Genomic DNA, 15,513 nt, shown 5'->3' with positions numbered 1-15,513 from the left:
AGATAGGAGCTAGTTTAACCAATTTAGGCTGAGATGCATCCTGCCTCATAATGCTTCCAGCATGTTCAATGACTCACATGTATATGTAGCCAATTAATAAAGGTCTTGGAGCAGAGATGATCAGAAGTTTGAAAAGGAACGGTGATAACATTGCTGCGTGTAACCTAATGTGAGAGGTAGCTTCCCTAGTTTGTTTCAAACACAAGCCACACAAGTTGTAGTAGGTGCAAACCTTTCAGGAGTCCCAAAAGGAACTTGCAATAAAGCAAAACAAAACAATTCTGCTCAAACCTTCTCTGGGCTGTTCTGGGAGAGGAACTTTCCTCTACCCTAGATCGTCTCCAGACCGACACTCTCTTGGATAATGAGCTATCCGCCTCAGTGATTCTGCAGGACCAGCACCTGCTAAGAGGGTGGGTTTTCTCATGGACAATGTGAGCTTGTCATTGCCTGTTTCTGTAGCTCTTAATATGGCAAAGAGGCTGAGTGGCTTCAGTCTGTATGTGTATTAATGACCATACCTCCTCTGACTGGACCACATAATCATGTATGGAGGTAGCCTTGGGTTTTTAATGCTCCTGAAGTGTACAGTTTGTGGGGAGGAGAGGGAACAATATTTAAATGCAGAGTTCAGGCATTGGTATATTACATACATAATATATAGAGAGTTCAGTATATTGGTATTGGCTTCATGGTATAGGAAAATGTATGGAGTCGTAACAAACTGGAGCTGGAAAGCCTTATTAGGTGTCTTGTTTGTCCACATGCCACTTAGGGACTGTGTTGTATTCTCTCTGCTCCATAATCTAGAGTGGTTTTAAATGAGTCAAGGGATGAAGCACCCACTATTTCTCGAAAAATTATTCCGTACTCCAATGAAAAGAGGGAAGAAAGGCAGATCTCTGCTCAGATGAGTCCTCCAGGAAGTGTATTAATCTGACATTTTTAATTGGCGATGAATGATGTATTTGTTCCTGTTGCTCTGTTACTGATGATTCTTTTAAAAACTTTTCTCACTTAGGTTTGATGATTCCTGTCTTTTGTGTGGTGGAGCAGTTGGACACCTCCCTCGAATACGATAATCGAGAGGAGCATGCAGAGTTCGTTCTGGTTCGCAAAGATGTGCTCTTTAGCCAGCTGGTGGAGACGGCGCTCCTGGCTCTAGGGTATTCCCACAGTTCTGCAGCTCAGGCACAAGGTACTCTACTGCATTTTTGTTCATGCTCATTGGCATAAGAGAACAGCCTTTGGTAGTTCTTGAAGTCACTGTGCAAGGGAATTAATGGGAAACCTAGAAAGGAGTTAAGTCAGTAGTGTTTCTTACAACTGGGCTTGTAACAACCTCAGTCTCTATCTGGTCTAGAAAGCATTTGATAAATCCTATTGAAGTTTGAAAGACTGGTATTGATCAACCAAGGAAAATGTTATGACTTACTTCTTTACGGTAAGGCCCCAAGCTTGCTGCCTCAAAAAATTATTCAGAGAGCCATGTGCAGGTTGAACTGGTATAGTCCTGGAATCCTCGAGACCGGACCAGTTCCAAACCAGAGAATTTTCTGGACCACTGGAGGTCAATATTGTCTAGCAGCATGACCAACACTTCCACTGCTTACTGGGCTGCTAGAGGACATTTAGGGGTAAATTAGAGCTAAATTGCAGCACAGAACACTGAGAGAGACTGGTGGCTGTAAACAAACTTTATGAGACTGCAGGAAACTTGGTCACACCCATGAAAAGTGGACATCCGACTAACTAAAATCATTCCGCATGACAGATGTTTCTGGACCAGAGAGTTCTGGATTAGAGAAGTTCAACATGTAGTATATCTGTGCGTATAACTGCATAACATTATGGTATCAGAAGAAGTGGGCTGTGCCCACGAAAGCTCAAGATACCATCTACATGTTTTGTTAGTCTATAAAGTCCTACCAGACCATTTGTTGTTTTTTAAGTTTATCCTGTACCCCCTGAAGCTTCTGATTATATATATGCAAGCTATCCTTTCTGCTTCCTTTCAGGGCCATGACACCTGAATGTCATCTTCTAATCACTGTGTATTTAAAAAAAGTTGTGTCATACCATACTTGGCCGCTAATATACAGTAAAACTCCATTAGTCCGGCATCCAATGCTCCGGGACTCCTGATGGTCCGGCAACATCAGGAACCCAGAAGTGCTGGGGCAGCCGGACAGACTTCCCCCATTCAGCTGCTGCTGAAACTGACCAGCAGCCGAATCGGAGAAGCCGGGAGCAGAGCAGATGGGGTGCTGCCGGGTTGGTCTCGTAGCGGTGCCCCTCGGGGCTGCGGGACCAACCCGGCAGCACCCCAGCTGCTCTTGGGGACGCCTGGGGCAGAGCAGCTGGAGTGCTGCCGGGTTGGTCCCGCAGCGCCAAAGGACGGCGCTGCGGGACCAACCCGGCAGGACCCCAGCTTCTCTGCCCCAGGGGTCCCCGATTCAGCAGCTGCTGAAACTGACCAGCAGCAGCTGAATCAGGGACGTCTGGGGCAGAGCCGGACTATCGTAAGGGGGGGCTATGAGGGGTCTGGGGTGACATCCCCTCCCATCCAACTCCAGACCCCTCATAGCCCCCCCTTCTGATAGTCCGGCCTATCTGATAATCTAGCAGCCCCTGGGTCCTAAAGGTGCCGGATTATCGGAAGTTTACTGTATTTGTATTGGATTCCCTTGATGACTGATAGCTTATTCTGATTATTTAATATTGGACCAATATTTATTTTGGTTTCCCTAGAATAGTGCTACAAATCCTCTTTTGAAGGTAAATGTCACCCTGTAGTTGTGTAGATGATTCTTCTGCAGTAGAGACGAAGTTTAAAAGAAGAAAACCCTTTAGAAAGAAAATTGAAAACTAATATTCTGTTGAAACGATTTTTCTGCATTTCGTGTGATTGGCTTGTATTGACTAGATGGTACTGCTTACATTTGGAAGCAAAATCCATAACTTTCAGATCAATCTTGACTTTAGAAAAGTAAACCCAGTGCTCAATTAGACTAATTTAAAAATGGGTTTGCTTGGAAATTTGGCTTTTTAGCTGCATTAGTCAGTATTTCCTTATTAAAAAAACATCGAAATAAAAGGCAGCCAGGAGGTTTCGCCTGCATTCAGTGTGAGCAGCAGCAGCTTTTAAAACCAAGTGTCCTGGAAACTGGGATATAATAATGTAGAGCTCCTAAAGAAAACTTCTTTCAAAACTGTGATAATGATTCATTTCCTCTGTCAGCTAGTCTGCTTTTTGAGAGAGGTCCAGGATTTGAGTCCAAGGAAAACTGAAGCACAGCAACACTGTTTCATTACAAAACACAACAATAAAAGCAAGCAAAGAAGTTTGGGTTTCTTAAAAAATCCATTTCATGCCATTTCAGGGACACTTTTCTCTGAATGTAAAGGTCACTGTATCCCACTGTTTCCATCCTGATGAGCCAGCTTCCCGCTTGACAGCGCTATCCATCTCCGTTAACACGGTTACTCAACACGTTGGGAACTAACATGTGGAACATGCAGCATTCAGTAGCCAAGATTTGATTTTTGGCACCTCTTGAGAGAAGGGGCTTCACTGAGAAGCGACTCCAAGGAGGCATGCTGTTGCATGCAGTGACCCATGCTAGCTGAGTATCTTGCTTGGAGAAAGCTCTCTTGCAGTACCTTTCTCTGTGGGCTGAAGCAGGAGAGGGACTCACGCGGGCATTTAGCCTCTTCTCCCTGCGCAGTGGCTGTAGCATTGTTGTGCATTATGCTCTTGGAAAATGGACAGGTTAAAGCATTAGTTTGTTGTTGGTTTGTGTGTTTGGATTGTAAAAGTCTAGTATTCAAACCTCACATATCAAATTGATTTCATTAGTTAAGAGGTGGCCTCTCTGGGGTTAGCACTTCTGTCATACAAAGAATTGGTGCCCCGCAGTTCCTTTGTACTGTTAAACATCACAAGTGAAATTGTACTGAAAAATGGAAGACATTAACCATACAGGTTGATCAGCTCTTAGATCTCTTATTAACGTTTTGCTTTTATAACCTCACTCTGAAAAGCCAGTTTTAAATGTTCCTGCATAGTACAAATGAGTATATGATTTGAGAGTGATTTTTTTAATAGGATGTTTACCGTAGAACAGATGATTTGTGTCAGCTGTGAGACATGGCTGAGGCATGGACATAGAAGTAGTTGATCACCAATACAGTTTAGATTCATGCGGAAAATGGTAGGATATTGCTTTATAACCAGTAATAAGGTCAGTGTGTGGGGGGGTGGGAGTGGGGGTATCCTGAGGTGGTGATGTGAAGAATTGTTTTGGTATTAGCTTGTATATAGTACAGTAAAACCTGTGCTATCCGGCACGCTCGGGGATTAGGGCTTTCTAGTTATCTAAAAATTCCGGTTATCTGAGGGTCCCATCAACCTAGGAAAAACCAATGGACAATAATAGTAAAACTCAAGTTTTTAATAGTAGTAGTTTTGTAGTGTGAGGCAGTTGGTCTCACATTTCTATTTTGAGTTAAAGATTAGTACTTCTTAAATAAAAAATTAAGCCAGTAATGGTAAACCAAGCCAGGCCTGTGCGCCTGAAGATGTGACAGTATTGTGGCTGAGGGAAATGCAGGTTAACAAAGTTTTCTGGTTAACAAAGTTTTCTGGTTAACAAAGGCTTCACTGTACATCTATTTGTTTTTCCCTTTCTGAGACTGTCCCACCAGCTCTGCATCAGGAGAGACCAGCCCCTCCTTCTCCAATAATGGCATACTGCCAGTAACTTAATCAACAATTGTGATTATTGGCACAGATTTTTTTTTTAAATATACATTGATAAACAATCATTTTAGTTTGCTTTAACAGTGTTCTGCGAATGGGAAAATAGCTAATTTATCAAGCCAATATGAGAAACTCTGAATTCTCTGCTGCTTTTTTAAATACAATAGAACGCTGAGCAACTTGCTCTAGAAAACAGACCAAGTACTGATGCGAAGAGCAATTCTGATGTATTCTAGTGACAAAGAAAACAGTGATTGGTTAATGCTTCATTATCTTAAAAGCCGTCTGTGCACTGTTTAATAATCTAGCTGTGAATTCCAGATATTGTCATCTATTAGGTAGGAAAAATGTATAATGTTAATTTTTCTTTATTTGTTTCTGTGGGGTTCCAGGGTGCAACAGGCAAGTGTCATTTGATCTTTTGAAAATTTCTACTTGCTTTCAGAACTGCCCCCACTTGAATCCCTGGCCTTTTGTATGTCTGTCAGTAGAGGTCCAGTTGGGAGAAAAATACCACTTGGTTTTTGTGCAACTGGTGTGAGACTGCTTGTTCTGTTTCCATCGTAGTTTTTCTTGTAGTTTACTAAAGCAGAATAAACAGTCTTGAGACAAATATACAGTAGGTTTCTGATAGTGGACCATACTTTACTGAAGAAAAGTTTTTGTTTCTTCATCCCAGTCTATCCTGAGTTAAATGGGTAGAGCATTTTTATCCTGTAAGCAATTGGTTACGAGCCTTTTATAGCTAACATTGGCCTCATGAAACTTCAATTTTTCAACAAAAGCTGCAAAAATGTTCTGTAACCAGACAGAGTTGTTGCCATTATGGCAATAGGGTGTAGAAGTTGGTTGTGTGAAATCCATGACCATTTAGTGAACATTTATGTCTTTACTTTCATCGCTTGAGTCTATACCTGAAATTCGAAAACCTGCTGTTTGTTTCTTCATTAACAGAATATGCTCCTACAGTGCTCTTCTTAACAAAGATGCTTTCCTGTGCAGAATTTAATAAGTTTAACATCCCAAATCTAAAACATTCTGCTGCTAATTATTTTATTTATTGGGGTCAGGACAGGTCACAGGAAGAGAATAATTCATCTGGAGCATTTGTAGCCAAACTGGAACCTTCAGGGGCAGTTTTTGTGAGTGGCCTTTGGAGTTTTTCCTTGTGGCCTGCACCTGATCTTTGTATAAGAAGAGGCAGACCATAGTCTCCATGTGTCTGGGCATTGAGTGCCCCACAAAGACTGTTAAAGGCTGTTAAAGATCCAGCTCTGAATGCTGGGACCAGCAGTCTCCACAGGCTCTCCGTCCATATTAAACACAAGAGTGGTTACAATCTAGTAGTTAGATTAGCTATGCAAGTAGACTCCTTACCACAGAGGATATTAATTAGTAGAGCTAGTTGGAAACTCTGGCAAATTTTGCAATTCTGAGAGAAACCAGAGAAAACAAATGGAGATTTTTCTTCCATATTTTGACCAGCTTGTACTAGTTAGAGCTGATCAAAGAATGACTGGGCCATGGACATGGAACTGTGCTTCCCCTTCCTGAAAATGGTTTGGCTCGGTCAGGGTAAAGATGGGTTAGCCTGGCAGTGTGCCGTGTCTTCCATTATTGATGCTCATCGGATGCCTGTGTTGTGAATAACAGTTTCCAGGGGAGATCAAAAATCCCTTTAGCCATAAATTAGATAAATAAATTTCAGGAGGGGCTGCTGTGGGTTTAGGAGTAGTTTTGTTGCATGACGTCACCCATTCAGAAAATGCAACATCTGTTCTGGGATCCTATTACCCAGAGCAAAACATGTAGCAAGTAGCCAGGTAGAAAGAAGACAGCTGTATGAGGTGGTGTGGGGGGAGAAATGTGCTAGGGAGAAAAGTGAAATTGGGAGGCAGAAGGAAGGAAAGAGGTTGGAGTAGAAGGAAATTAGAAAGTGACAGGTGATTTAAGGTGGAGAAAAAATTGAGTGACTCTCTAGGTGTGTTGTTTATATCTGGCTTCTGGTACTCTAGAGTCTGAACACTTCACAAACATGGAGGATTTTATCCTCACTGCATGCCTGAGAGAGAGGGAAGTGTCATTATTCCAACTGGACAGCTGGGAAACCAAGGCATAGATTTTCAAGGATATGCCCTGGATCCATAGCAAATGTGACAGACCCCAGAATGAAACCCAGAAATTCTGGTGTCTTAACCACAAACCATCCTTTCACTTGGAAAAGGGGGCGCAAACAAAGTCTTTGAACATGTGAACATTCTTGGAGTCTGCTCTGCTCTCAGGCTGTTAACTTAATGCCCTCCATGATGATTGGATATATTTCAGTGCTAGAGAGGAGAAGAGTTTTGGATATTTTGCTAAATGTGAGAACCTAAGTCAGCCTGAATATTTAGCTCCCACTTTAGTTGTATTGTGAGATGACCATCACAACCGTGCTTCTATTTTTGGGGTTATAGTTGTCTACAAATATTTGAAGGATGCAAATACCAAGGAGGGAGTGGAATTGTCTAGGCTGGTTCTAAAAGATAGCAGTAGGTGAATTCAAAGGAAGCCAAGTAGTAGATAATTTGGACTAAATACTAGGATACATTTCCCAACAGTGAGATCTGTGGGATAACATTATCCTGACCTAGACTGTAACTGCATGGTGAAGGCAAACAGATCAGCTGCTAGTATTTATTGTCATTGAGCACACACAAGAATTATTTTTATACTTCTCTATCAAGGAAGATAAATACAGTAGGTCCTTGTTAGTCTATGAATGTTACTTGTACAGTAACAATAGTGTGCTGAGTACACTACAGACAGGTAGGAAGATAAAGGGTCTCTTTCTGATCACAGCTAGTATAAACAAGAGGAGCGACTGCACTCATGTCAGAGCAGTTACCCCATGCACAGCTAATGTGAAAGAATGTACACTGCCTGCTATGAAGAGCATGTGATAATGTGCAGGTGTAGTGGTCTCTTCCTACTCCTCAGCAAAGACCATTGGCTAGTATTGCTCAGAGCTTGTGTGTACAGGGCTGGTTCTTTGGATCAAAGCACAGATGATAATAAATACTAGGGTAGTCTAATCAGGTTTTGCACTGTCAAAGGCATTTTTTGTGTTTACAAAATAAGCACTTGATTTATTGGTAAAATTCTCTTGCTATAAATGCTGTCACATTGTTCACTTTTTTCTTCTTCTATAAAAAAATCGAGGAGCCCTGTGGCACCTTAAAGACTAGGGGTATGTCTACACTACCCCGCTAGGTCGAACTAGCGGGGTAATGTAGGCATACCGCACTTGCAAATGAAGCCCGGGATTTGAATTTCCCGGGCTTCATTTGCATAAACGGGGCGCTGCCATTTTTAAAACCCCACTGGTTCGAACCCTGTGCAGCGCGGCTACACGGGGCACGAACTAGGTAGTTCGAACTAGGCTTCCTAGTTCGAACTACCGTTACTCCTCATTCCACGAAAATGTCTGTCGAAAATGTCCTGTCTAACCTGCTAGATTTTTTCGAAAAGCCCCGCTTTGAAATAAAATGGTGGCCGCCATTATGCAAATGAAGCACGGGATATTTAAATCCCGGCTTCATTTGCACTTTCGATGCATGTAATTTACATCCCTCTGCCAACAGAGGGGTGTAGTTTAGACATACTTTAGGAGATTATTTGGAAATAACTTATTTCTAAATAATAACTCATGAAATAACCATTTCAAAATAGTTATTGGTGCACAATATTTTTGCACAGTTTATAGGAAACCTTGATGGCTACCTCTCAGACAACTCCTTCTTTGTTTGTATGGTCATGGACCAAGATTACATTATGCCAGGTGCAGTACAAACATAGTACAAAAAGATGTTTCTTATTCCAAAAAATTTGCTATTTAATTTTCCCTTACAACTTGCTCCCTAATCTTGTGAAGTTCAGTAATTTGTGACGAGGTCTCCTAGTGATTAATGCAACTGTCCTGGGTTTGTACCCTGAGGTTCTAAGCAGATTGACAATGTCCCCAGAATCTCAACTTGGTAGTTGCCAAATATGGGTGCCCTTGTAACACTTCCCCCTTATTTAAAAGTAAACAAAATACCCCTCCTTTCTGGCCGCCTTTCAGCAGCTAAATCTTATCCTGATCTTTTGATAAAGAACTACAACTGATTACATTAAAAGTAGTAACCCCTTTTTGTCCTACTGGGACATCTCTAGTCTCATCCCTAGGTGTCCTCTCACCCCCTTCTCAATGCTTTCTGATTTGGAGTGGGGTGGGGGGGGGGGGCAGCAAGGTGGTGAAGGACTGGACTAAAGCTCTTAGCAACGTTGTATATCTGCCTCATCCTGCTCTCCTGGGCATTTTGCCACGAGCTCTGAAATTTAATGCTAGTGACAGCCTTTAAACTAATTGTTAAGCAGATCTCAATTCTGGCAATGATCTAAAAGGGTCCAGAAGAAAATGAGCCTCTGAACATCTTCCTCCCCAAATTTTCTAGGTTTTCTAGTTTTTGGTTATGTTCCCATTTTTTCCCCTTGTGTTGTCTATAAAAGGCCTGAAAGGTTTTTAATCGGATTTTGTTTTTTTCTGTGATAGTTAGTAATGATTAATAATAAATTATTATTAATAATAATAATCTATCTTAAGAACTGAGTGTGAAAATCAAGCAAGTACAAAGGGCAAGGAATTTTACTCAGCCTGTTTAACAATGTGTGTTTGCTTTTTTTAGTTTAGATGTTAGAATTAAATACATGTAATGAACACTTGGCTGAAGGGGCCTCTTTCTAAAAGATTCGACATCCAAAGCCCTGGACATAAGGGATGAGAGCTCGTAGCAAACCTCACTGAGACCTCTCAGGAAGTGTTCCATCATAATCATGGAAGACTATATTTTGTATATCTAATAATCATGAAGAAGCTTATTTTTTGGGGGGAAAATACATTTCAAGCTTTTCCCCACATCTTAAAGAAGCACAAACGGTCCAAATCCTATTACAGATGTTGCAGGTTGCCTTTAAATCTCATCTGAGAGTGTTTTTTAGTAGAATCATTTTGCTGTTACATAAGTCCCTCTGTGACACTACCTTTATGAGAGGAGCACACAGACCATTACATTCTTTGCTTTTTCTCATTACCGAATTCTTAACTTTAAAACAGTGGTCAACAAGTGGGTTTTTTGTTTGTTTCCACCCCCAAAATGCTGATCTATGTGCAAGTTACTTGTGGCTCCTCATTTATTATTTGCAGGATTTTTGTGATGGAACAGAAGCTTCCACAAATAATAATCTGTGTTTTTTTTTTCTACATGGCAGACATCTGGGTAGTATAAGTAAATAAGTAATTTATTAGTATTTGAACAGCTTAAAAGAGAGAAACCAAACAGAGCCCTGAATAGCTCAGCACTTCTGGTGGCTGCTTTCCATCTCGTATGCGGTTTGTGTGACTGAGCAAAATGCCATGGCGTTCACAAGCATAGGAGGCAGGGATGAAAAGAGGAGAGCGCTGAATGGCCAGAGCACATGTTGGTCATAGTAAAATACCCCTGCTTCATTTCCTGTGTGCCTGTGAGCGTTTGCATGTCCACATGGAGAATTTTAAATCGAGTGCTTTGAAATACATGATATTTTGATGGCTGGTTTGAGGGCTCTAATGAATCCTGAATTGTTTCAGGGTGCATATAATTTGTTTCATACCAGTAATTGGTAAAATTCTGGAAATACCACTGAGAGAAAACATTAAAGATATTTTTCAGTCTTTTTTTTTCTGTTTCTGAGAAATAACACCAAGGCATAATAGCAAATCTGTGGTGCTGTTATACATGGTTGTTTGTATTCCATAAAGCTTTTCACTCTCTCTGTGCTGCAGGCTATATGCAAATATATAAAACTTGTCTCACAGCTTCACCCTCTTCAGAGAACTATTGTTTTTAGTCAGTTCTCTAAATCCATGAGAGAGATGCTGAAGAATTTGACACACTAAGTGTTTATGGCCAGTAACCCTTGCAGCAGTATTTGAGGGGAAATACGAATAAAGTTCACTCCAAAAGGACTGTGTACCATTGATTAAAAGCTCAGACCAACTTTTAATAAATTCAGATGATTTGTGATCCACTCCTTCCCCTTCCTCCCCTCCCTACTCACATGGACCTCTGGTAATTTTGAGGAAAGTTGGAAAATGGTATTTGGTAGTTTTTGTTGAACATTTATGTTTAGAGAAATTAAATGATGGCTAATGTGGGCCTAAACTTTAGTTTCAAAGCAATAGCATTTCCTAAAGAAGGGACAAAATAGGCTAGATTAGCCTCCCATCCCAGGTTAGGAAAATGAGGTGTGTTTACTAGTTACGATATCTAATGTGTTGACAAAGACAATGGTGTGTGAAACAACTAACTTCACCTCTCTCAAGGGTTTTTTTTTTGTAACTTTGCTCTGTGTAGACTAGAATAAAAAGCAAACATATTTAAAAAAAGCAAACATTTAAAAATCCTAGCCTGGGTAAGGGAAGTTGTCTTTAACATGTTAGCTCATCAGAATGGTCCCTAGGCCCACCCTGACAAGCTAGCATGTTAAAACACAGCTTATTCCAAACATACAGAAGACATAGCCTTGGCTATAGTGTTTTTTTTTTAATTGCATTTCACATCAAGGTAGCTGAGACAAGGCATAAATAGTTTTTCCTTTTATAGAGCTAATAGTTAGGGTCAACCCTATGGACACCAACTGACATTTACCTCAGCCATCTGCACTGAGACAAATTACAATGCCTTGTCTCCTCTAAGAATTTAAATAGCTTGATATATTGTGCTCAATAAAATGCATCTTTTTTGCAGGGAAGGCTACCCTTCGTTTAGATGGCAACTAAGTGGAATTTAACAAAGTATTAACATGTTTTAGCTAAGCCCATTTCCTAGGATAGACAAGGGCAATGAGTAATTGTGAGGCCTCCAAACCAAACTCTGTTCTTGGATGTATGGTTGCACATTTCACTGAAAGTATGCTTAAGTCTGCTGTGGGGTAAGGTAGGGTAGGGTAGGCAACATCTTGAGTTCCCTTCCAACCCTACTTTTTATGAGTCTATCTTATAGTAGAATTTGCCCCTAAGAGCTTTTCCACTGCAATTAAATGGGAGCAGGAAAGTATCTGAGAGAGGGGCTACCTTTTCTTGATACTCATAGGTAATACCCCCTTGCATGCTTATTCCAACAAAAATAACTTTTTGACTGAAGGCAGTACTAGCTGAGGGTATGTCTACACTACCCCGCTAGTTCAAACTAGCGGGGTAATGTAGGCATACCGCAATTGCAAATGAAGCCCGGGATTTGAATTTCCCGGGCTTCATTTGCATAAGCGGGGCGCCGCCATTTTTAAATCCCCGCTCGTTCGAACCCCGTGCCGCGCGGCTACACGCGGCACGAACTAGGTAGTTCGAACTAGGAACGAGGAGTAACGAGTAACTACCTAGTTCGTGCCACGTGTAGCCGCGCTGCACGGGGTTCGAACGAGCGGGGATTTAAAAATGGCGGCTCCCCGCTTATGAAAATGAAGCCCGGGAAATTCAAATCCCGGGCTTCATTTGCAATTGCGGTAAGCCTACATTACCCCGCTAGTTCGAACTAGCGGGGTAGTGTAGACATACCCTGAGTTATACAGCCATATAATGGTAGAGAATTGTGTCAACACTTCCTCTCTGCCCAGTTCTGTCTATGCTGTAATTTTCAGTTGCTTCCCTTTCTCACTTGGATATTTTAAAAATTTCCAAATAAGAGTTTAATTAGAATAAGCTCAAAAGAGAATGTGTGTGACATTCAGTATTCTTTGCTAAATTGCTTTCATGCTTTGTTTTTATAATATATTTGCTGCTTAGCCACATTTTGGCCCTCTTCCTTTTTCAAATAAAACTCATTATGTGGGATAGCTAGTAGATCGTTCCTACTTTCACAATGACAATTCCATACTAAAATATTCCTTGGCACAGGAATTGTTAACTGATGACAGTTTGTCTGCTTCTCAGAGTCAATTTTTTCAGCACTGTGTGAAGATTCTGTGGAATAGTCTGTGGGGAGAACATTGAGGGAAAAAATGTTTATCTTATACTATAACTGAGAACAGAGGACTGTCTGAGGAAAATAATTTATCAAATAATGATCTGTGTACACAGAAAAATAATTTAAAGATGTTGTAGGGAAATACTCAGGCTAGATTATAGCATCATGAGAAAACTGGCATTATGTGAAACATTAGTGTTTGTTATCACTATTAATATAGATTGATCCTATATAAACAGATTATATATACACACACATTTATGCATGGTGTGTGTGTGTGTGTGTGTGTACAAACAATGTTGTATTGTAAACCTAGATTATTTAAAAGAATAAGATAAGCAGATTTTATGTAACAAGTACTATATAGACATGAAAACAAAGGATTGTTTTCCTCATAACTTAAAAGTGAATATAGGTGGCATTTCTTTTAGCCCCAAAATCTTTTTTCTGAATTATGAGCATAGAGAATAGTCTATTCCTTTTCTAACTAAAAGACTATCTGTTTGTAAATTTAAAAAAAGTGCAGAACTGAGTTCTTTTTATAATATTCACAGCAATTACTAGTATTATCAGGCAACTTTAAAACAAAAAATTACATATGCCAGCTCTTTCTTTCTGACATCTTATTAAAGACTATATCAACACCTTTTTTTTTTTCATTTTCTGATTGCTACCTCCCCTCTCCCAGAAATGTGTATGTGAAATTGAGAACCTAATTAAAAGATTAACAGCATGTACAGTAATTTATCCAAAAGGCATGTGTTAATTTGTTACACTAAAGAGTTTTATGTCATCTTTTTTGACACTATCAAAATATTATCAGTGGAACTGGTTTAACCTGGAAAAATTTGATGCTTTATTATAAATTCTTCTGAAGAAGTGACATGACTTAATTTCATATCTAATTGCGTAAGGAATTATAAATGATCTTTTCTCAAAGACCTATGACACTAAGCCACAGAATGAACATATAAAACTGATTTGTTCCGGTACAAATTAAGATCTATGGTAGCATTTTCATTACAGACACCATTTGTGTGTGGTGAACGTCTGAAGATTTTTCAGTACGATACAAACTGTTCTTCTATAGTGCAGCCATTCATGCAGTGCATCTTAAGGTGATTTACAACCCATTTTACAAAAGAGGCACAAAATAAACACTTAAAGCAAAACCTCTAGAACTGGGAAAGCCATTAAAGCACAAGTATGCCTTACACCCATTCTTAAAAGTTGTGAAATCTGCCTTTTGGATCAAATTAGGAGCTGGATTCTGTACTTTCTGTATTAGAAAATGCTGGTTGATTTCAGTATGACCCCCGCCCCAATCCCATCAAAGAAGACTTGTGGAGTTAGGCCCTAGAATAGCATTCCCAGTCTGAGTAATGTCACAACTTGATTTGAGAATGCATTTGAATCGGTAGAAGCCCTGCTTCTCAATGGACATAGGCCATCTCTACATCAGTAACCATATAGTGGTACAGCCATACTGATACAGCTGCGCTCCTGTAAGATTGCTCTTATAGCTCCTGTTCTGACAGGAGAGAGCCTTCCTGTTGTCATAATAACACTACTCCGTGAGTGGCTATGTTGGTGAGAGACGCTCTCCTGACGACATTGTGGTAGGCACCTCGGCGCTTCTGTTTTTACAGATCTCTGAGTGACATAGGTTGTACTGACAAAAGCGGCATTGCCTTTCTTAGGGAGCAGCTAGGTTCAGTATTAAAGATGTGTATCAATCAGGAAACCTGGGTTCTGTTCCCTGCCCATGCCAGTGATATCTTTGTTAAGAGAGACAAGTCATAGAATCACAGAACCATAGAGCTGGAAGAGACCTCAGAAGGTCATCAAGTCCAGCCCCCTGCTCTAGGCAGGACCAATCCCAAATAAATCAACTCAGCCAGGGCTTTGTCAAGCCGAGACTTAAACACCTCTAGGGATGAAGACTCCACTATTTCCCTAGGTAATCCATTCCAGTGCTTCACCACCCTCCTAGTGAAATAGTTTTTCCTAATATCCCACCTGGACTGCTCCCATCACAACTTGAGACCATTGCTCCTTGTTCTGCCATCTGTCACTACTGAGAACAGCCTCTCTCCATCCTCTTTGGAACCTCCCTTCAGGAAGTTGAAGGCTGCTATCAAATCCCCCCTCACTCTTCTCTTCTGCAGACAAACAGACCCAACTCCCTCAGCCTCTCCTCACTTACACTCTCTCTGCTTATGTTCTCCACCTAACAGACAACTGAATTTACCCTTTTTGGAAAGTATTTTTAGGACTCATGAAAAAAGTCTTAAAAGTTGATAGGAAACTATGGTCTTTGTATAAGTGTTTTTTTAAAGCAGTTCTACAGGGAATTTTATTCCTACTATTGAAATGTGTTTAAAATAATCTACAGTACAGATATTGTTTTCCATTAAACTGTATAGGTGCTTACCGTAATTCCTGTGGATCACTATTAAGTTTCTAGTTAAGCCTGTTGGATCAATCTGCATTAAATTATTCCAGAATTTGCTATAAGTATATTAGTGCATGAAGGGACAAATTTTTCTTTTATGAATGCAACTTTGGTGAAGCTAACAAAATTATCCTAAGGATGAATGGGACACTTGGTATAATCATGTATGATGTTTTTACAAAGTATATTTGTTATTAGGAGGTTTGCCAAAGTGAAGCAGGTTCTATTAAATTGATTGTTGTCTCCAAGTTATTAAAAAACTGTCAGATTGGTTA

General features: G+C 40.3%; 1 protein-coding gene across 2 annotated transcripts in view; it reads left to right on the top strand.

Moving 5' to 3' along the window:
- The window catches only part of SATB2 (SATB homeobox 2), a 177,034-nt gene that overhangs the window by 22,141 nt on the left and 139,380 nt on the right, over window positions 1-15,513 (top strand). For both annotated transcript variants that reach the window (XM_006117927.4, XM_006117926.4), the window contains exon 3: window positions 1,022-1,198. In XM_006117927.4, the coding sequence (XP_006117989.1) occupies window positions 1,022-1,198 (177 nt within the window). The remainder of the gene's footprint in view (window positions 1-1,021; window positions 1,199-15,513) is intronic.

The sequence above is a fragment of the Pelodiscus sinensis genome, chromosome 7 (genome assembly GCF_049634645.1).
Source record: "Pelodiscus sinensis isolate JC-2024 chromosome 7, ASM4963464v1, whole genome shotgun sequence".
Lineage (NCBI taxonomy): Eukaryota > Metazoa > Chordata > Testudines > Trionychidae > Pelodiscus > Pelodiscus sinensis.
This window is presented reverse-complemented; position numbering and strand designations above follow the sequence as displayed.